Source organism: Eutrigla gurnardus, assembly GCF_963514095.1.
Source record: "Eutrigla gurnardus genome assembly, chromosome: 17".
Classification (NCBI taxonomy): Eukaryota; Metazoa; Chordata; class Actinopteri; order Perciformes; family Triglidae; genus Eutrigla; species Eutrigla gurnardus.
In genome coordinates, this window is record NC_139928.1 from 21395774 (window position 1) to 21419273 (window position 23500).

At 43.0% G+C, this 23500-nt stretch overlaps 1 protein-coding gene across 1 annotated transcript in view; it reads left to right on the forward strand.

Moving 5' to 3' along the window:
- The window catches only part of LOC311027444 (major histocompatibility complex class I-related gene protein-like), a gene marked incomplete at its 3' end in the record, with an annotated part of 48343 nt that extends 29389 nt beyond the window's left edge, over window positions 1–18954 (forward strand). The window contains exons 2-5 of the mRNA XM_084031470.1: window positions 15866–16132; window positions 17459–17737; window positions 18157–18450; window positions 18755–18954. Coding sequence (XP_083887596.1) covers window positions 15866–16132; window positions 17459–17737; window positions 18157–18450; window positions 18755–18954 — 1040 coding nt within the window. The remainder of the gene's footprint in view (window positions 1–15865; window positions 16133–17458; window positions 17738–18156; window positions 18451–18754) is intronic.
- Window positions 18955–23500: the final 4546 nt, after the last annotated feature.

Consider the following 23500-nt stretch of genomic DNA (forward strand, 5'->3'; position numbering starts at 1 on the left):
CATGACATCACCTATCATTGTCCTGAGTTACTGAAGAAGTATTTGAAGTACGGGAGGAGCTCTCTGCTGAGAAAAGGTAGAATCCCTGTCACTGCCCTGTTCCTGTCTGTCTCAGTTCCTGTCTCTGTCTTCGTCTCACCCTCTGTCCTACCTTCCTCATCTGGCCGCCCTCACACCAGGGCCATTTGATCCGTACTGTGCACGGTTACCTGTTGCACATACGTCATCACGTCGTAATACAACACACGTATGGCTTGATGTTGTTTTCAGGGAACGCCGTCTCCAAGTCATCACAACAGAGAACGACACAGAGAACATGCCTGAAACTTTACTGACAAGTCACATCCGCACATATTTCTAGTAAACACGCGATTTCGAGCAGACAGCGCAAGCGTACTGGATTTTGGAAGGAGATACACGGCGGCATTTTTATTAAGTACCAGTCTGGTACAGGCTTGGAGCAGTGTGAGTGCAAGTCTCATTATCTCTACTGTCTCTCCCTTCTTTTCTCACTTATCTTCACATCACAGTTATTTACATTGAAAACATACAAACATAAATGGTGTATGTGTCACTAAGGCATTTCAGATACATCAGACATGATCATTAATACACAGCAGATAATAATAATAATAATAATGATAAAGAACCTCTAACCCGTCTCTCTCTCCTCAGAGCTTCCCTCAGTGTCCTTCCTCCAGAAGACTCCCTCCTCTCCAATCAGCTGCCACGCTACAGGTTTCTACCCTCAAAGAGCCGAACTGTTCTGGAGGAGAGATGGAGAGGATCTCCATGAGGACGTGGACCTCGGAGAGATCCTCCCCAACCACGATGGAACCTTCCAGATGAGTGCTGACCTGAAACTCTCAGTGGCAGCTGAAGACCGGAGCAGGTACGAGTGTGTTTTTCAGCTCTCTGGTGTGAAGAAGGACATCGTCACCACACTGGACGTCATCAGGAGCAACAAAGGTGAGACTGAGACCAGAAGTGATGAAGGTGGGAAGCACATGCTGAGAAACATAATCAAACATACAAAATACACGTTTATAAACCGTCTTTTGTTTCTTTTTATGCTTTGAAAGACGTTTTCTTTTCACCCTGTTTGTAAATTAATATTCGTTTTTAAGCTGTAAATGATAAAAACGTTGTGTATCTGTTTTAATGTGCAACCACAGTTCAGAGGTCGTAGGCGCCGTATTGAATGAACTACTGGTCAGTTTTAGAGGATGAGTAGAATGATTTAATAACTGGATGAATGTATGTATCTGTCAGGAGATCAGTCAGGATCACGTTTTCAAAAGGACCAACAAACACACTGAATACAGGATTGTGGTCCGGTTGACAAATGGAGGTTCTTCTCCTGGAACCTGCTTCATCTGTTCAGGTTGTGACTATTTCCTCTTGTTTTGTGCTCAACAGAGAAGCCCACTGACATGACCACCGTCATCATCGTCATCGCTGCAGTCGTACTTCTTGCTCTCGTCCTCGCTGGGATTGGATTCATGGTTCACAAAAAAAAGAACTGTAAGACCCAAACAGAGACGTTGTCTCATCTCTTCTTGATTTCAGGCTTTGAGTTGGTGACTTTATCCAGTAAACTTCAACAACAAGCGCTATAAGGTCACGACTAGAAGACACAAACTCATATTCAATTTCAACATTCATTGTTATTTTTATTGTCAGATTCAGGTTTCATCAGATTTGCTCCTATTTTTCATGTATTTTGTTTAATCCCAGTTTTTCTTTCAGACAAATGCCCGCATACTTGTTAGTACATCTTGTTTTATTATATTAAACATTTTTGTTGCATTGATTTCCAAAAGTGGCTTTCACTGAGTGCTAAAGTTGACACAGCTAAACTTTCATTCCCAATTCAAACTTTAAATAATAATAACATTTAAAAGTAATAATCACTTGAAAAGCAGTCGCTCCCTATATTTTAAAATTTCATTCCAAATGCATGGAAGGATGAATGAGTTCATACGCTAATTATGACAATTTAACACAAATATCTGACGGGATAAAATGATGAATGGGACATTTTTGACATTTTTCGAAATGTCGCGGTGAAGGAGGATTCTCTTATTTGTGTACTTTATTGCTTACAAATTATGTTGTTCAACTACAATATCAATACATTGTATAGTGAAAAGGTCAAGTAGAAAATAATAAGAATGAAATGAAAACAAAATAAAAGGTAGGCTAGTATGACGCTGCAGATATACTGTGAATGTGTATATATATATGTGAGTAGTAACACTATAGACTAGAGAATGTCATGACAGTCACCCAGGATTGACCTTGTGTTGATTTCTTTTGTTCTGTTTTTTTAGACAAGAAGACCCCGTCTGAGACTTCAACTACAGGATCGTTGATTATCCGATCAGGTCCATATCCATCTGTTTGTCCGTACAAAACGCTTCTTTATCTGATTTTGTCCTTTACTTGACTATTGTTTTGTATTTTGGTCTCTTCAGACCCGGAGACTTCAAGCAGCAACACACCGTTGGATAAAAGGTAACTAATGTGTGACGCCTGTACTATCCCAGTGGTTTCACACCTTCCATTTCTGATACCTTATTGCCATATTATTACGTTTTGCACTGTTCATTTTTAATGCTTGTGTATTTGACAGATGTGAGTGACTGCAGGAAGAGGAGGGTGAACTTCAGTCCATAACTTCAGACTCTGTTATGTACAAAGTTTGACACAATCTGAAATCAAATATAAACAAAAGAGCCGGATCACCGACAAAACCGGTTTAATGTCCCTGATATTCACGTGGCCAAAACATTAACGTTGCCAAACGCAACAAGGCTTTAAAAGGAGCAATAATCAATATTTGCGAATTAAAAATGTATCAAATGACGATGCGTAATTTGAAAAGCGACTCGTCCGAGGATTATTGATGCTGTCAGTGATGTCATCGTAGATGCTCATTGATTGGAATACGACATTTCAAAATTAGGTTGGTATATATTTTACAAGTATGATTTGGCTTTTTGTTTTAGTTTACAAATATAATTTTGAAGTTTGTGTGTTCATCTCTAAATAATACAGCATAGCTGAACTTTAATACTTTTAAATGCTTTTTAATGCTGTCAGGCTTTTCACAAATGTAAATTCACATGTCGACACACATCCATGAACGTGCATTCACATTTTCATATCTACACTCGTAGCATCCGGCAGTTTGATGATAACGAGAGATAACAGATATTAGAGTTTTTCTCTCCGTTGTTGGATCGGTGTTGCCGACCCCGACACACACACACAAACACACACACATTATATACTTCAGAGTTTATTTTCCACTTGTGTGAGTAGTTTGTATATTTCTTGAAAACGTAAGATTGTTTTTACGATGATTGACTTCCTAGAGGTTTTTCTTCGTGTATCTGGAATATGATGATGTGTCAAACAGCCTGTTTTCTCCAAACGGCGAATGATGATGCAACAATTCGTCGTCCCGTCGCTGCAATAAGAACGCCTTTCTAGCTTCTTGTTAGTCGTTCGTATGCCACGGCGTCTGCACTGCAACGTAAACATATCTGAATGAAGAAGCAGCGTCGTGAACAAGTGAGGACGTTTAGAACGTGAGTCTGCCGGTGGAGGGTCAAACAAACACACGACTTGCACCAAGGAGACCGGTGTCCCAGACCCGTGTCCCGGAGCGTTGCTGCTTTCTTTTAAAAGTTCATAGTTTCACGACGCGTTTCCTGTTAACTTGTTTCATTACGTATGCTGCGTAGATTATGTACTGATTTGAAGCCCGACCGTGAAGTTTCCTTAAATCTAACTTAGTTGTGCGACCGCTTCACTGTGGCTGAACGACGTGGGAAAAGCCTGAAATGCTTAATAACGGCACGTGGAAATGTGCTGTTTATTATCTGTCTCATGACATCCAACACTTCAGTTCCATCCCCACTTTCTAATCTCACTGGAAAACATATCTATTTAGACAAGCCTCCTCCCTTTAATTCAGTTGCTCCTTCTACACTGTTTTATTAGGGTTTGCTCGCTGTGATGAATGTCTGATTGATGCTCTCATTGTTTTTATTTGACTTTGTATGGTGACCTTGAGTGTTAAGAAAGGCGCCCATAAAGGAAATAAATTATTATTATTTGTTCACATGAGATCTGGTTGTTTCATCTCTTTTGATGTGTTTTTGAAATATATTTATATTTTTTATATATTTATATTTATGATGGGGGATCCTTAAAGCCTTCTGGGCTGTTTGGAGCTTCTCAGCACACTGATGGTGAAAATGAAATGAGATGTTTCTGAAAGTATGTCCTGCTGGTGTTTTGGGACAGCGGACGTCTGCTCTCTTAGTTTGGTAGAAACTGAGCAGCGATGCTCAGAATCACTTCTGGTGTTGCATCAAGTAGATGATTGTACAACTAAGTTGCTCAATTTCATTATTTTTCTACTTTGTTTTTTTTTTGTCAATAAATTGTCTGATATTCCAAAATGTTGTCTTTTTGTGATTCCATATATGCTTACAGATCTTGTGATATTCAGTTTATTGATATGAAGGATATTGATTATTGGCATATGTATACTAACTGAAGCAACAGGAAGTAAAGAAGGACAACCCAAGACAGAAGGACTACAAAATAAAACAGGAAACCAACAACAACAAGAGACAGAAACTACAAAACAACAGGGGAAACAAAAAAACCCCAAGATCATCACATTCGTTCACTTTAAATGTTGCCCTCACAAGGAATTTTGGGTCGGTGTAATCTCCTTTCCTTTCGTAAAGGAAGATCTGTTGCATCCTATGCTAAAGGAGATCTGAAAGGAAGCATTGCAGCTCCCTTCCTTCAAATTTAGAGAATTAATTTTTATCATGGCGGCCACTTGTTTACTTCCGGGTCACTTCCTAAGCAAAAAAACAAGAGTCCCAAAAACAGGCAGGCAAAAACCCACAAAAAGGAATACGACAGCAGGGATAACAGGCCGAACCACAAGGAACATACTAGACCAAATACACAGAAGGAACTGACAAGGAAACAGAGGGAATACACAGACTATATACACCAGGACTGATTAGGAACGGGGCTCAGGTGGGAAAACATGAGGGCAGGCTGACGAGACAATCAGACACAGCTGATATTGGAATATTAGAAATAGCTTGTCGTTCCTTGGATCTCCAAAAGTAGAGCCAATGCCAAAGCTTTCAGCCAACAAACTCCTCTTCTGTGGTAGGCTACTGTACTGAAGAAAGTACTGGAGCATATAAAGGACTGTATAATTACCAAAGGGATGTAATCTGACTCAAGGAATTTATAACCAAATAATATAATACCTGTGTACGTATTTAACTAAGAGTGAGAGGAGACCAAAAGCTACGTTTAACAATTTAGTCGAAATTGCCGGATACAAAGGGGGCGTTGGAGAGGGGGGACACCTCCCTTGTAGCTGGGGTGAAGATCGGCGGTGCTGCCTGGTAGGGGGGTTTGAACCCGCCTCACGAACCTCGTCTGGATCGAGGGAGACCAGCCTCTTCCTGGGTCCCTCTGGCGACGGGGCCGCGAGCGCATGCTCCTGGATAGCGCTCTTCCCCACGAGAAACACTAGCGGGCGAACGGACGGCAAACGCACCTCCGTCTGCCGATACACCGGGCTGCCGACAGCACGAAACACACGAATATTCTAATTTGCTATAGTTTTCGACTTTACGTCCGCACCGTGTGGTTTCCAACTGCAGGTTGCTAGTGTTGTGAAAAAAACAGTAAGCTTGAATATACGAGGAGAGTCTATGGGTTATATCAATAACAGCGCTTTATTAGCACAAATATCAGGAAAACATATTCCGGCAGTTATACGTGCACGGACCTAGTAGTCAACTCAACATAGGGTTGAATTCACTCAAAAGGCGCTTACAACAGAATGCGCAGCTTATTTCATTGAGACTCCGCATGAGTCTGATTGGCTCATTCTATAGATGCAGGCGGAGCGTAATTTTAGCATGCCGCGGCCTGGTTGGAGCGCTGGGTATCTCCACCCACACTGGCTCATACGATCCATCCCTCTGGGTGCTGTCATCTATGTATGTGTGTGTATGTTGTCGAGATGCACATATATCATATACTCCTCCCCTGTGCGGCTTCCGCTAAGGAATGTATCCTTGGTATGTTGTTTGACCCCTGCCCTTGCTGCTCTCTCGCCTGTGCCTGTGTGTGTGTATGTGTGTGTAGTAATTTAAAACATGTGTGATTAGCTCATGTATTTACATTTTTCTCCACAAATCCCCCTTTTCACACCAACTAGGTGTGAACATTTTGTTTAAAGGTACTCTTTTCCTTCCTCGTCTTCCATGTCCAGGCTCCCATCCTCAAGTTCCTCATTAGCTAGTAGGGGCATCATATATTTTGGTGGGTCTTTTTCTTTAGTCAGTGCAGTTTGCACTAACCTGGAAACCATGGTTCTCAGACATGGAATGCAGCAGCACCCACAGGTGACTAGTATGGCCAGGAAGATGGCTATTGAGGCTGCTAAAGATATTATTACCGCTTTCCATTTTCCAAACACTAATTCCATCCATTTGGTGAACGGGTCATCGACCCCTGATGCTTTGTGCATTTCTTTGGAGAGTGCTCTTAGGTTTTCTAATGCTCGAGTGACTGAGCCATCTGGGGCCGTGTTATTGGGGATTATGGTACAGCAAAGTTTTCCGAACATGGCACAGACACCCCCTTTTTCAGCTAGGAGCATGTCTAGCGCCATTCTATTTTGCATAGTGATGATCGATGTGGGTGCGAGCTGCTCCGCCAGCCCCTCTACTGCATCCCTAGTGGCATTAGCGAGGCGCAAAAGATTATAGTGGATATAGTTAATGCGGTCTACGTTTTTATTGGGGAGTATCCAGAGAAAGATCGATTCGAACCCTGCCCCTACTTGATTGGCCAATTTATACTCGTCTGGCACGCCTCGAGGGATACCTATAGCGTCCACGTATGTGGTCCCTCCAAATGGGTCTTGCAAGCTTGTGTCCCTTTTAGCAAGTATATGTCTTCTTCTTCGCCGGACGAGGGCGTTAGGTCCTGAGGGTTTTTTTATCACTCGACTGCCTATTAACGTAAGGGGCATCCCTAGTCTGACCATGCCGCAGGTGCCTATGGTGGTGTCGGCCTCTACTCGAGAATAGAGACGCAACCCTCCACAATAGTAAAACAGTCCCGCTCGGGCCCATGGTCCTATCACATCCCCAGATGTTGTCCTATTACACCAATCTGAGGGTATGTTTCCCACATTAACTTTTGGTTTGCTGCTGGTGAAGTTGAAACACTGATACCTGGGATCTTTTCCTTTTATGGCGGTAAAATAGCCGGCCCTAGTTTTATTATCAATGGGTGGGAAGACTGATGCCAGGGATTGGCATCCTGAGGGTGTGGCTTTTCTGGTTAAGTTCATCATACATTCATAACCTACTTTGTCTTTGTCTGGATATAAGGGGGCAGGTTCGACGAACATGGCAGGACGCGCAGCCGCGCATGCTACACATCCCGTCATGTTCTGGCGCTTAGCATTATCCGTAATTCACCTCAACCAAATGTTACTTTCTCCGAAGCCTGTAGCCATTTTTACGACGTCTAAAGGAGTTAATTCTGTGTAATCCTGGGTCATCACTATCGGACTGGTAGTGGGCGGCTTTAGGGCAGTGGAATTAGCTGTGGTCGTATTCGTTGCACTACCTTTACTAGTGGGGGCGTATTTGGGCGGGTATATGTTTACTTGTATTCCTCGTATCTGGTCTTTTCCGGTGACGTCTACTCCTAATGCGATCCATATGCGATTTTTTCCCGTGGAGCTTGCCTTAATGTTATTGATAGAGAGAGTGAGCGGATTGCCGGTTGGACTGAAATCTCTTTGGAACGAAATGTGGTCCCAAAACTCGCTGTGTGGGAATCGGGTAAAACCGGACCAAGTCCCAGTGAACTTTGTTACTAGATACCACTCGGGACAAAATGGCTGTGAATGCACCGAGAGCCCAAACCCATGTTGGAAAGCATTCCCAGTGGCCTCGCAGCTCTCCACTATTCGTGGACTATGACACAGATAGACATCGTAGCCCCGCCAACTTGCTTGGGATTCCCCGCAGTCTATCACGGAGCACAGGTCGAATGTGAACATTGTGGTATCCCCGGCAGTATAATTTAAAACTATTTTAGCACCGCACGCGACTTCGGGGATCTGGAAAGTTTTCGTTTGTTCCCTTTTGGGACGGGTTAGGTAAATGTTGGTGGAATTGTCTCGCTCTTTGTTTATTAGTTCAAGTCCTAGTAGAAGGAGTATTACCGCCACCCCGGTTACACCCATGATCACGGTGCACATCGTTTTCCCCCTTGGGAGATAGTCTGCATATCTCCACCTCCGTCTTTCCTCCGGTGCAACAGACGGATCTCCGGAGAGTCTCCTAAAACTCCTCGGAGTCGTCATTTTGGGCCAAATCTGTTCTCACTTCCTGGAGTGAGCGAGTAGGTGGTGATGCTGGGGCACAATGTGTCAGGTGGTGCCAGGGAGCTCCTGCTTTTCCCTTGACCTGGACCGAGTGTGAAGTAACCTCCTTCACTTCGTACGGACCAGTCCACCTGGGGTCTGTCCACTTTCTTTTGTGAACCTTGACCCTGACCCAGTCTCCTACTTTGACTATCGTCCCCTGCTCTTCGGGATCCTTCTCCTGTGCCTTCTGCACCTGTAATGAGAGGGCTGAGACAAGAGATATTAGTTCTCTCATGTAGTCGGATTTCTCTATCTGACACACATCTAAAGGAGGTATATGTCCTCCATCACGTGGCGGGCCAGGCATTGGCCTTCCCGTCAACAACTCATGGGGCGACAGGTGCGTGCCTCCCCCTTTTGAGGTTCTCATGGCCATGAGAGCCAAAGGGAGGGCCTCCAACCATGTCATCTTACTGCCCGCACATACCTTGGCTATTTTAGCCTTCAACGTTTGATTCGCGCGTTCCACCAGTCCCTGGGACTGTGGATGGTAGACCGAACCAAAACTGTGTGCAATCCCCAGGAATGCCTCCACTTCACTCAGCATCTGATTGTTAAAATGTGTCCCGTTGTCTGATCTGATACGTTTCGGTACCCCGTATCTGGGTATTAGCTCTGTTTGCAACCACTTTATTACTGTCTTCCCGTCTTCTCTATTTGTGGGGATTGCTTCTACCCATCTTGAAAATCTGTCTACCATTACCAACATGTACCTCTTTCCCTGTACTACGTTCTCCTGTCCCATATCTGTATAATCTATACTAATATCTTGGAATGGTGCGAGAGGTACGGGGTAGGATCCCATGGGCGTTTTGAATGGTTTTCTTGGGTTGTGGTTTCCACAGACGACGCATTCTTCGCAGTATAGTTTTGCCATGCTGTCTAGGTGTGGGTGCCACCAGAGTGCTGAAATGTTCAACAGTGTCTGTCTTTGTCCTTCATGGGTTGGTCCATGGGCTTCTTTTAGTAGGGTCGCTACTAGTTTTGCTGGTGCCACTATCCTTCCATCATGTGATCTCCAGAGACCTTCTTTCTTTGTGGCCCCCTTTTGTGTCCATGTCGACCATTCGTACGGGCCTGCTTGTTCTTGTATCTTTTTTAGGTCTTCTTCGGTGAGCTTAGGTTGGGGGGGCATCAGCTTAAGTATCATTTGCTTTGGCTGATATCCTCCTGCCTTTTTGGCCGCCTGATCTGCAGCCTCGTTTCCTTGACTGATCCTGGTGCCTGTTTTCTCATGACCTTTGCACTTCATTATGGATACTCCTCTTGGTAGGGTGATTGCTTCCACCAGCTCTTGTATTTCTCTTTGGTGTTTGATTGGGGCGTTGATGGATGTTACGAATCCCCTCCGTTGCCACATGGGTGCATCTACTTGTGCCGCCCCATGTGCGTAAGCAGAATCTGTAAAGATGTTCACCGTCTTTCCTTTGGCCAGTTTCAAGGCTTCGGTGAGCGCCTTGACTTCTGCCATTTGCGCTGAAGCGGGTTGTGGTATTACTTCTGCTTTGAGCGTCTCATGTCTTCCATTGGGGTGTTGCTGAACCACTGCATATGATGCCTGGTTCAGTCCGTTTTCTCCTCGATAGCAGCATCCGTCAGTGTAGAGCCAGAGTTCTGCTTTGGGATCTATGTCATTTTTCAGGTCTTGTCTGAGCTTACTTTCCTTGACCGCAAGTTCTTCACATGAATGTGGGGTTCCTTTCCCAAAGTTTCCAGCCATGTTCCTTTCGGCTGCGACAAAGGTTATATGTGGCCTGGTGCATTCTCTTTGAATCTTGGTTTTTCTGGCCATGCTGAAAGTAAACTCCTTACTTGCCAAAAACGCTGCAACTCCATGTTCAGTGTGGACCTGTAATGGGTGACACATCACTACATGTGCTGTTTTTTGGAGAGCTTTTGCTACCGCTGCAACATATCTGGCGCATCTGTCCGGTTTCCACTGCGTCGAGTTTTGAAGAGTAGTATATCAACACATTCCTCTCTCCCCCTTTTTTCTGATACAAAACAGCATTTAAAAATGCATTTTGTTCAGAAACATCCAAATGGAACACTTCTGTGTAGTCCGGTGAGGTGAGTGCAGCAGCTTGGGAGAGTACTTGTTTCATGTCAGTGAATGCTTGTTCAGCTTCAGAAGTCCAGGGTAGTCGTTCTGTGAGGTTTCGAGCCCCTACCTCGTTGATCATTGTCCGCAAAGGTTGTGTCCGATTGGAGTAATCAGGTATGTGGGATCGGCTGTAGCCCGTTAGTCCCAGAAATGACAGCATGTCTGCCACCGTGGTGGGCTTTGGATGGTGTAGGATTGATTCCCTGTGGGCCGTAGATACTCCCAATCCTGATGCCGAGATTTGTCGGCCTAGGAATAGGACTTCTTCTCTGCATAGCTGCACCTTTTCTCTCTTGACTTTGTAGCCCTTTTTGTGCAGAACTGAGAACAGTAGGGCAGTGGCCTCCAGGCAGAGGGTAGATGTTTCTGCTGCCAAGAGAAGATCATCTACATATTGGATGAGCACAACCCCTGGTGGCCATTGGAGTTCTAGTAGGTGTGCTTTTAGTACCTGATTAAAGAGACCTGGCGAGTCCCTGAACCCCTGTGGCAACCGATTGTAGGTGTACTGTTTGCCCCCAAACGTGAAAGCAAACATGGCTTGTGATGTTTGTGCCAGTGGAACACTGAAGAAAGCGTTTGCCAAATCTATGACAGTGAAGTATCGAAATGCTGGGCTTAAACTCGTGAGTGCTACGTGTGGGTCTGGTACTGGATGAACATCTGGAGTCGTTACATCATTTATAGGGCGGAAGTCTTGTACCATTCTCCAGCCCTTTCCCCCTGCTTTCTGTACCGGTAATATGGGAGTATTCCATGGGGAGTGGCACTCGTATATTACCCCGACGTCCAGAAGGCCCTGTATCGTGGGGGCAATTCCCTTCATTTGATCTTGGGTTAGAGGATACTGCCGTCGATAAATAGGATGTGCATCTGGGTCTTTCAGGGTGACAATTACTGGTTGTGTTTCCAGGGCTCCTACGTCATGGGGGGTTATAGTCCAAAATCGTGAGTTCACCGCATTCAAAACCACTGCGGCTCCTGGGTGGTCCGTACATGGGAGTCCATGTTGTCTTGGCAGTGGTATGTGTTCTGGGAGGGAGACATCCGTGGTATGGGGGCCCGTGAAGCACCACATATCTTCCTCTGGTGGGGCTTGGGCTCCTTGGCGGGGTTTTTGGACTTGGAGCGGCCATGTTGCTTAGATCAGTCAATTGAGATATGTCTACCCCTCCTGTGGGGAGGCCAAAGTGGTCCTCGTTATCTCTCATGAAGTCCCGATCGTATCCACATGCCGCTGATTTAGGGTTGTATCCTCCAGCCGCTCCCTGTTCCTCTTCCTTTTTCTGGCCGCCAATACTGCTGGCAGGTGACTTTACTCTGGTTGACCCCTCCTTCCTTGGGTCGGTATAGTTTCCACCACTAGGTGGCTTCGAGGGATTTTTTGTGAGGGGTCCTTCTGGTTCACTTTCTGACCAGGTCTTTTCTGAGCCGCCTTGACTCCTTGATCCTCCAGGGGGCTCCAGTGCCGTTATTCGCTGTTGCAGTCTTTCCACTTCTCTCTTCATTTCCTCTCTGTCTTGGTCTTGTACGAGGACTTCCACGCCGGCCAATGTTAGTACTGGTGCTTGTACTGCTGTGTCTGTGGTCTGTGCAGGCATTAATCTTTGGTGGGTGTAGGGAGGTGGGGCTGTTGGGGGAGGTGTCGTTTCTGGAGGCCCAGTTGTTAACTTCTCTGGCAGGACTGGATATATGCCCCCTCCCCCTCCCTGTGTCTCTTCATGTTTGTCTCCCCTCTCCATTCTTCTCTGCTGAAACAGGTCTTTTAGCATTAGATTTGTTACTCTTGTCTCTTCTTCTTGTTCTTCAAACATCTTTTTGAGTGGTTTGAAAAATGATCGCTTGTCCTTTTCAGCCTCCATGTTCTGTCGAGCTCTCTCTAATCTTTTTTTGACATCATTCACCATTATATTCATAGCTTCTCTTGATGGCAGCCCGTCCTTGGTGATCCATCCCTTTATCTCCCACCTTTTCGCTACTGATTTAACTATCTTCCCATCTCCCTTTTTACTTCTATCCTCAGTCATAACTCTAGCCTTCAAGGTCTCTACGAAGTCTTCCATTTCCCCCTCGTTCAATCCCTCAATATAATCAAAAGAATCGCTCCTAACGTTACCCAGACCAGCCCGAATCCCACTAGGTTTATTTAACAGACTCGTCTTAATAAGTTTTTCTAGTTCTAGTATCTGTCTACTCACTACCGTTATCGTTGGTGTGTGTGTCTCTGCTGTTGCTGCTGAGTGGAGAGTGTCACTTCCTAGAGCGTGCAACAGGGTGTCGGCTGCTTCCTCTTCTTCTTTGTTATCTATCTCTCTGAACTCTTCTATGTCTATGTCATAAAACTCCATGCCATGTCTAAATTTGATTGTATTACAACCACTGCCTACGCTTCTCTACTCGACAGCGCGGTCCCGGGGGAGTTGTATCGGTTTCCAAATTACAAAGTACTATAAATTTCTATTGTATTACAACCACTGCCTACGCTTCTCTGCTCGACAGCGCGGTCCCGGGGGAGTTGTATCGATTTCCGAATTACAAAGTACTATTTATGCAGTCTGTTGGTTAACCCAAAACACGCTATGTTCGTTAATAGAGTGACTTAATTATGTGCAAGAATTCTCATGCTTCACGGGGTGTGGTGGGTCCGCTCTTCACGATACTGTACACATAAAAGCCCTTCTATTCGTCCTTCATCTCGTGTTTTCTGTTAGGTTCAGTCACACATGTGTACACACTATGGCAGGTTTATTTTTATCACTTTTGCAGAATATGCTTTCCTTCTGTTCTTTTAACATTTTATCCTTTAGTTAAATTTTGTCTAAAGTATTCATACTCACACTCGGTAGTTGTTGATCACCTAATTTATATTTTTCAATATACAGAATTCAATTAAATAGGTTTCTGCTTACCTTTTCGGTTGAGCGCTCAGTGATCAACGTTCCCGAGAATGGATGAATCCTTCTGGCCTCCACTTTCTTTCAGGAGACCCCCCTCCTTCTGCAAGACAGGAGGTAGTCGTTAAAATTCTTTCCTCCTCAAGCTTTTCTCCCAACCATCCTCTGCTACCAGATTTGTTGTGAAAAAAACAGTAAGCTTGAATATACGAGGAGAGTCTATGGGTTATATCAATAACAGCGCTTTATTAGCACAAATATCAGGAAAACATATTCCGGCAGTTATACGTGCACGGACCTAGTAGTCAACTCAACATAGGGTTGAATTCACTCAAAAGGCGCTTACAACAGAATGCGCAGCTTATTTCATTGAGACTCCGCATGAGTCTGATTGGCTCATTCTATAGATGCAGGCGGAGCGTAATTTTAGCATGCCGCGGCCTGGTTGGAGCGCTGGGTATCTCCACCCACACTGGCTCATACGATCCATCCCTCTGGGTGCTGTCATCTATGTATGTGTGTGTATGTTGTCGAGATGCACATATATCATATACTCCTCCCCTGTGCGGCTTCCGCTAAGGAATGTATCCTTGGTATGTTGTTTGACCCCTGCCCTTGCTGCTCTCTCGCCTGTGCCTGTGTGTGTGTATGTGTGTGTAGTAATTTAAAACATGTGTGATTAGCTCATGTATTTACATTTTTCTCCACACTAGCAAAAAAATTCGCGAGTGGCCGACTACGCGAGACTGATTAATTGACTGCGCAAGTGCCCGTATCACCGGTAGACTAAATCACACAGACACTTTCTCAGCACCACGAAGGAACTCTCCGTTTCTCGATGTTTCTACTGACACCAGGCGCCATTTTGCTAAAGACAAACATCAATGAAAACACACTTGGAGCTCTTGTTTGTTGTCGACAGCCTGACTGAACACAAGCAGACTAAGACACTACTGCAGAGTATGTGAGCTTCATTCAAACATTTCTGCACATTTACATTTACATTTACATTTAGGTCATTTAGCAGACGCTTTTGTCCAAAGCGACTTACAATAAGTACATTTGTCAAAAGAAGGAAACAAAGAAACCACAACATATCATTGCCGATAAAGTAAGAGCTAAAAATAGAACAAGTGTTAGGTCCTCATCTGAGTAAAGTAGTACCTTAAGAGCAACAGTGCTACGATCAGAGTGCTATAGGTAAGTTTTTTTTGGGGGGGGGGCGGTCATGCTAGAGTCGAGGTGAAGTCTGAACAGGTGAGTCTTGAGCCTTTTTCGGAAGATGGCAAATTACTCTGACATTACATTGCATTAGCCTGCAGATGACAGGAGCAGGAGGTTAAATGCTCCTTTCAGGTGCGGACAGCGTTGAGAAACCAGAATAAAGGGTCTCCAGCGTCCTCTCACGCAGGCTGAAATAACATCGCTCCACTTTAACTTTCGTTATTAACCTCAGTGGCTTTACCCGGCTATTAGTGACTCGGTGCTCAGCTAAAATCCCCATTGGCTCAGACGGAGGGTGAAGTCAGCGCTCCTCCTGGTCTCAGCCTCACTTCAGCCCGGATAGAGCAGCAGACCTAGCAAACCTAAAAAATTTTTTTTTTTACCTTTCAGATGTTGTTGTAGGAGGCCTTTGATGCAGAAATTTAAGAGTTTAAAAAAAAGTTTATGTATGAATTTAGAGAATAATAATACAAAAAAATTATTTTGCAAAATTGGGCTTAGATGGGAGCAGAATTCCTGTATTTGTGCTCACGTCGTCTGAACAACAATTCAGAACAGCTAAGGGTTCATTTGCAAGGTTGATTGCTTACTACACTAAAAGACATTTTACTTTTTGTTGAATCTGATGAATCCAGTCCAATGAAACGGAGAGATGTTAGAAGGAAACCTTGAGAGGTTGTGTGAGTTCATGGCCATAAAGCGGGACTTACAAACAAATGTACGATCCAATAGCATTGTGAGACTGAACAATAGAACCCAATAAATAAAATAAAATAATATAAAGCTGAGAGGATTTGGTTTCACACAACATGTTGTTTAACAACGATGTTGAGATTTAACTTCAGTTTACAGAAATCAAGATTTATGAAAGTGAGGGACAAACGGTCAGATTTGGTTTCTTGGTTCTTTCTGTATTTAAAAAAATAACTTTTATACTCAAACATCTGAAATCCACAAACACTCTGACGACAACATCAAACAAAATAAAACCTATTACTTGAATATGAAAAATAACAAACAGCGATAGAAGAGAGAGAGAAGTAGTTCTGTTGGATTGTGTGTGCAGGAAACATTGTTCAGTGATTTGTTGAAGATAAAAACTGAGATCATGACGTTCATCTTGTGTTGCAGAGATTCACTCTCTGAAGTATTTCTTCACGGCGTCCTCTGGAGTCCCAAACTTCCCAGAGTTTGTGGCTGTTGGGTTGGTTGATGACGTTGAGATGGTTCACTATGACAGCAACACCAGGAGATTGGAACCCAAACAGGACTGGATGAACAGAATCACAGAAGATGATTCTCAGTACTGGCAGAGTTACACTGAGAGCTGTGAGGTTGTTCAGCAGGTCGACAAAAACAAAATTGAAGTTACAAAGCAGCACTTCAACCAAAGTGGAGGTTTGTTTATATTTCACTTCATTCTGACAACATTTGGTTTATACTTTGATCCTGTATTTTAATAAACACACATATACACACACACACACACACACACACACACACACACACACACACACACACACACACACACACACAAACACACACACACACATCCACTAGTTAATCAGCAGAACATTGATTATCAGTCTTTTATTTAATAAATCAGAAAACACGTTCTAGTTCCAGTTTCTCTAATTAGATAATTTTCTGCATTTCTGTGTTTTATATAATTTTGTATTAACTCCTGTTCAGTGTTGTTCAGACAAAAGATTTGAAGATTCAACCTCAGTTCTGATTCTGGTCCACCTCAGCTCTGATGGGGCCTCAGTCCTGCTCACACTGTAGTTCATTAAAGTTAACGCTTTCTCCTTCATTGACGTGATGTTTAGTGTCACTTCCACACACAAAGAATTCTGAGCTTTTTAATTCTTTAATTCTCTATAAAATATCTATTTTACAAGATTACATTAGAACACATCATGATAATGTTTAATATGGCCCAATGCTATTTGTTACTGAATAATGATGATCATAATGTAACGCTATGCAATCTCCTTGAACGTGATTAGCTGTTAGCTCTGTTATTTAGCCAATTAGGTAACCGGTGTCTCCTGATGATTTGAATTTGTATTTGCTGTTTACAAGATGGATCAGCAACTAGAAAGAGTTGAAGCCTATTCAGATTTCATATTTTTACTGAATGAATCGGTGGCTGATATGACTGTGTCCCAAACAGAAAGTCTAGAGCAGAGATCTTGAACAGGGGGTCCGGGACCCCTAGGAGGTCCACAGTATGACTGCAGAGGGTCCCCAAAATTATTTGATCCCAAATAAATCCCCAAAGATATGTCAACAAATACACCTTAACATGAATACAACCTATATTGAGCACATACAAATCTTCCAGTTTGTTTAATATTATGTGGGCCCTCTACCGGGTCACTATAAGTCTTGGGGCTACTTGGCCTGAAAATGTTGAAGACCTCTGGTCTAGAGGGGTAAAATACGATGGCAAAGCGAAGCTGGAACACTTTGTGTTCACAATGACCAGGCAAAGCGAACTGCAACACGGACTTGAAGCGAACCGTACTCAGACCATCTCCCCCTGAGACGTCCACACTGTCCAGGTGATGGTTGGCTTTCATGGAGCCAATAACAGCAGCAGGTGTAGCTCCTCTGTTGTCTGTCGATCAGTGTGTCTCCATGGAAATGATGTGATATTAACTGATGATCTCACTCTGGTTTAATTCTCTCTCTCTCTCTCTCTCTCTCTCTCTCTCTCAGGTGTCCACATTCTCCAGAAGATAATTGGCTGTGAATGGGATGATGAGACCAATGAGGGAAATGGTTTCTTTCAATATGGTTATGATGGAGAAGACTTCATTGCGTTTGATTCGAAGACAAAGAGATGGATCGTTCCAAAACAACAGGCTGTCATCACCAATCACAAGTGGGATATTAATAAAGCTTGGCTAGAACGGGATAAACACTACATCACCTATCGTTGTCCTGAGTTACTGAAGACGTATTTGAAGTACGGGAGGAGCTCTCTGCTGAGAAAAGGTAGAATCCCTGTCACTGCCCTCTTCCTGTCTGTCTCAGTTCCTGTCTCTGTCTTCGTCTCACCCTCTGTCCTACCTTCCTCATCTGGGCGCCCTCACACCAGGGCCATCTGATCCGTACTGTGCCTCGGCACGGTTACCTGTTGTACATCACGTCGTAATACAACACACGTATGGCTTGATGTTGTTTTCAGGGAGCGCCGTCTCCAAGTCATCACAACAGAGATCGACACAGAGAACATGACTGAAACTTTACTGACAAGTCACATCTGCATATATTTCTAGTAAACACGATTTCGAACTAACATAAATGGTGTATGTGTCACTAAGGCATTTCAGATCCATCAGACATGATCATTAATACACAGCAGATCATAATAATAAGGATAAAGAACCTCTAACCCGTCTCTCTCTCCTCAGACCTTCCCTCAGTGTCCTTCGTCCAGAAGACTCCCTCCTCTCCAATCAGCTGCCACGCTACAGGTTTCTACCCTCAAAGAGCCGCACTGTTCTGGAGGAGAGATGGAGAGGATCTCCATGAGGACGTGGACCTCGGAGAGATCCTCCCCAACCACGATGGAACCTTCCAGATGAGTGCCGACCTGAAACTCTCAGTGGCAGCTGAAGACCAGAGCAGGTACGAGTGTGTGTTTAAGCTCTCTGGTGTGAAGGAGGACATCGTCAACACACTGGACGTCATCAGGAGCAACAAAGGTGAGACTGAGACCAGAAGTGATGAGAAACATTTTTAGAAACATAATAATCAAACCACAGTTCAGAGGTCGTAGGCGCCGTATTGAATGAACTACTGGTCAGTTTTAGAGGATGAGTAGAATGATTTAATAACTGGATGAATGTATGTATCTGTCAGGAGATCAGTCAGGATCACGTTTTCAAAAGGACCAACAAACACACTGAATACAGGATTGTGGTCCGGTTGACAAATGGAGGTTCTTCTCCTGGAACCTGCTTCATCTGTTCAGGTTGTGACTATTTCCTCTTGTTTTGTGCTCAACAGAGAAGCCCACTGACATGACCACCGTCATCATCGTCATCGCTGCAGTCGTACTTCTTGCTCTCGTCCTCGCTGTGATTGGATTCGTGGTTTACAAAAAGAGGAACTGTAAGACCCAAACGGAGACGTTGTCTCATCTCTTCTTGAGTTCAGGCTTTGAGTTGGTGACTTTATCCAGCAAACTTCAACAACAAGCGCTATAAGGTCACGACTAGAAGACACAAACTCATATTCAAGTTCAACATTCATTATATTTTTATTGTCAGATTCAGATTTCATCACATTTGCTCCTATTTTTCATGTATTTTGTTTAATCCCAGTTTTTCTTTCAGACAAATGCCCGCATACTTGTTAGTACATCTTGCTTTATTATATTTAACATTTTTGTTGCGTTGATTTCCAAAAGTGGCTTTCACTGAGTGCTAAACTTGGTCAAGGTTTAATTCCTGCTGAAAACAAAATGTGAAGCGACCAGCAGCATGGGGTGCATGGCTCAGAGAAACATCGCCCTCTGCTGCTGCTGCTGTAGTCACCATGGCGTCTGGTCTGTCACGTACTTAACAAAGTCTGCGTTCATGCTGATGAGCATTCAAGTTGTTACTAGATAAGAGTTGGTGCTGTGTGTCGGTTCAATGCAGCAAAGTCATTGGAAACAGTTTAAACTTCATTTCTAAACAATGTAGATATAGTTGAGAGTGTCATCTTTTATTTTTAATTCCAGATTACCTCATCTAAATAAACAGAGGTTGTTGTAGATTGTATTTAAAATGTTATACTTTGACTAGATCCTCATACCGACTGTGGTTTACACTGTTTACAAAGTTTGAATTCCCGATTCAAACTTTAAATAATAATAACATTTAAAAATAATAATCACTTGAAAAGCAGTCGCTCCCTATATTTTAAATTTTCATTCCAACTGCATGGAAGGATGAATGAATGAAATGTTGCGGTGAAGGAGGATTCTCTTATTTGTGTACTTTATTGCTTACAAATGATGTTGTTCAACTACAATATTAATATATTGTATGGTGAAAAGGTAAAGTAGAAAATAATAAGAATGAAATGAATACAAAATAAAAGGTAGGCTAGTATGATGCTGCAGATATACTGTGAATGTGTATATGTGAGTAGTAACACTATAGACTAGAGAATGTCATGACAGTCACCCAGGATTGACCTTGTGTTGATTTATTTTGTTCTGTTTTTTAGACAAGACCCCATCTGAGACTAAATCTACAGGATCATTGATTAACCAATCAGGTCCATATCCATCTGTCTGTCCGTACAAAACACTCATGACAGTCACCCAGGATCGGCCTTGTGTTGATTTATTTTGTTCTGTTTTTTAGACAAGAAGACCCCATATGAGACTTCAACTACAGGATCATTGATTAACCGATCAGGTCCATATCCATCTGTTTGTCCGTACAAAATGCGTCTTTATATGATTTTGTCCTTTACTTGACTATTGTTTTGTATTTTGGTCTCTTCAGACTCGGAGAGTTCAAACAGCAACACACCGTTGGATAAAAGGTAACTAATGTGTGACGTCTGTACTATCCCAGTGGTTTCACACCTTCCATTCCTGATACCTTATTGCCATATTATTACGTTTTGCACTGTTCATTTTTAATGCTTGTGTATTTGACAGATGTGAGTGACTGCAGGAAGAGGAGGGTGAACTTCAGTCCATAACTTCAGACTCTGTTATGTACAAAGTTTGACACAATCTAAAAAATCTAATATAAACAAAAGAGCCGGATCACCGACAAAACCGGTTGAATGTCCCCTAAATTCACGTGGCCAAAACATTAAAGTTGCCAAACGCAACAAGGCTTTAAAAGGAGCAATAATCTATATTTGCGAATTAAAAATGTATCAAATGACGATGCGTAATTTGAAAAGCGACTTGTCCGAGGATTATCGGTGCTGTCGGTGATGTCATCGTAGATGCTCATTGATTGGAATACGACATTTCAAAATTAGGTTGGTATATATTTTACAAGTACGATTTGGATTTTTGCTTTTTGTTTTAGTTTACAAAATGAATTTTGAGGTTTGTGTGTAGCTGAACTTCAATACTATAAAATGCTTTTTAATGCTGTCAGGCTTTTCACAAATGTAAATTCACATGTCGACACACATCCACGAACGTGCATTCACATTTTCATATCTACACTCGTAGCATCCGGCAGTTTGATGATAACGAGAGATAACAGTTTTTCTCTCCTTTGTTGGATCGGTGTTGCTGACCCCGACACACACACACATTTTCCAGTTGTGTAAATAGTTTGTATATTTCTTGAAAACTTAAGTTTGTTTTTACGATGATCGACGTCTTAGAGGTTTTTCTTCGTGTGTCTGGAATATGATGATGTGTCAAACAGCCTGTTTTCTCCAAACGGCGAATGATTGATGCAACAATTCGTCGTCCCGTCGCTGCAACAAGAACGCCTTTCTAGCTTCTTGTTAGTCGTTCGTACGCCACGCCGTCTGCACTGCAACGTAAATAGTTTCACAACACATTTCCTGTCAACTTGTTTCCGTACGTATGCAGCGTAGATTACGTACTGATTTGAAGCCCGACCGTGAAGTTTCCTTAAATCTAACTTAGTTATGCGACCGCTTCACTGTGGCTGAACGACGTGGGAAAAGCCTGAAATGCTTAATAACGGCACGTGGAAATGTGCTGTTTATTCTCTGCCTCATGACATCAACACTCCACTTCAATCCCCACTTTCTAATCTCACTGGAAAACATATCTATTTAGACAAGCCTCCTCCCTTTAATTCAGTTGCTCCTTGTACACTGTTTTATTAGGGTTTGCTCGCTGTGATGAATGTCTGATTGATGCTCTCATTGTTTTTATTTGACTTTGTATGGTGACCTTGAGTGTTTAGAAAGGCGCCCATAAAGGAAATAAATTATTATTATTTGTTCACATGAGATCTGGTTGTTTCATCTCTTTTGATGTGTTTTTGAAATATATTTATATATTTTATATATTTATATTTATGATGGGGGGTCCTTAAAGGCTTCTGGGCTGTTTGGAGCTTCTCAGCACACTGATGGTGAAAATGAAATGAGATGTTTCTGAAAGTATGTCCTGCTGGTGTTTTGGGACAGCGGACGTCTGCTCTCTTAGTTTGGTAGAAACTGAGCAGCGATGCTCAGAATCACTTCTGGTGTTGCATGAAGTAGATGATTGCACAACTAAGTTGCTCAATTTTATTGCTTTTCTACTTTGTTTTTTTTTGTCAATAAATTGTCTGATATTCCAAAATTGTCTTTTTGTGATTCCATATATGCTTACAGATCTTTTGATCTTCAGTCTATTGATATGAAGGATATTGATTTTTGACATCTTTATGCTAACTGAAGCAACAGGAAGTAAAGAACACAAGACAGAAGGACTACAAAATAAAACAGGAAACCAACAACAACAAGAGACAGAAACTACAAAACAACAGGGGAAACAAACAAAACCCAAGATCATCACATTCATTCACTTTAAATGTTGCCTTCACAAGGAATTGTGGGTCGGTGTAATCTCTTTTCCTTTCGTAAAGGAAGATCTGTTGCATCCTATGCTAAAGGAGATCTGAAAGGAAGCACTGCAGCTCCCTTCCTTCAAATTTAGAGAATTAATTTTTATCATGGCGGCCACTTGTTTACATCCGGGTCACTTCCTAAGCAAAAAAACAAGAGTCCCAAAAACAGGCAGGCAAAAACCCACATAAAGGAACACGACAGCAGGGATAACAGGCCGGACCAAAAGGAACATACTAGACCAAATACACAGAAGGAACTGACAAGGAAACAGGGAACACTGGCTGTGTCCGAAATCATTCCCTACTCCCTATAGTGCACTATATAGGGAGTAGGGAGTGATTTCGGACACAGCCTTGACTATATACACTAGGACTGATTAGGAACGGGGCCCAGGTGGGAAAACATGAGGGCTGGCTGACAAGACAACACAGCTGATATTCGAATATTAGAAATAGCAGGATTGCCAACTCTCACGCTCCTGGCGTGACACTCACGCTTTCACTATCAATCTCACGCTGTCACGCTAAAATAGCTTGTTGTTCCTTGGATCTCCAAAAGTAGAGCCGATGCCAAAGCTTTCAGCCAACAAACTCCTCTTCTGTGGAACCATCTTGCCTATAAATGAAATGGAATTGAATGTAACAAGAGATGACTTAGTGATTGTTTTCCAACATTTATTTGATCCTGCAAATGAAAATCTAACTGAATGAATTGCCTTTGTGACCAGCTTATAACTGGTCACAAACTCCGTCATACTCTGTTTGTTCTCCATCAAACTCCCACTAGCGCCGCGATGCTAACTTGCGAGCCGTCTCCAGCTAGCATGCTAAGCTAACTAGCTTAGCTTCGTATGCTAACGGGAAGAGATGAGAGATCAGAGCTAAAACATTCAGACAAATAAATATGAAAAGCCCATCCAGACAGGTTTATCCAGACATACAGAGACTCTGGAGGGTCAGTACTGGTGAAGCTAACAGACACCTTCTCAACACCACGAAGGAACTCTCCGTTTCTCGATGTTTCTACTGACGCCAGGTGCCATTTTGCTAAAAGACAAACATCAATTAAGACACATTTGGAGCTCTTGTTTGTTGTCGACAGCCAGACTGAACACAAGCAGACTAAGACACTACTGCAGAGTATGTGAGCATCATTCAAACATTTCTGCACATTACATTGCATTAGCCTGCCGAT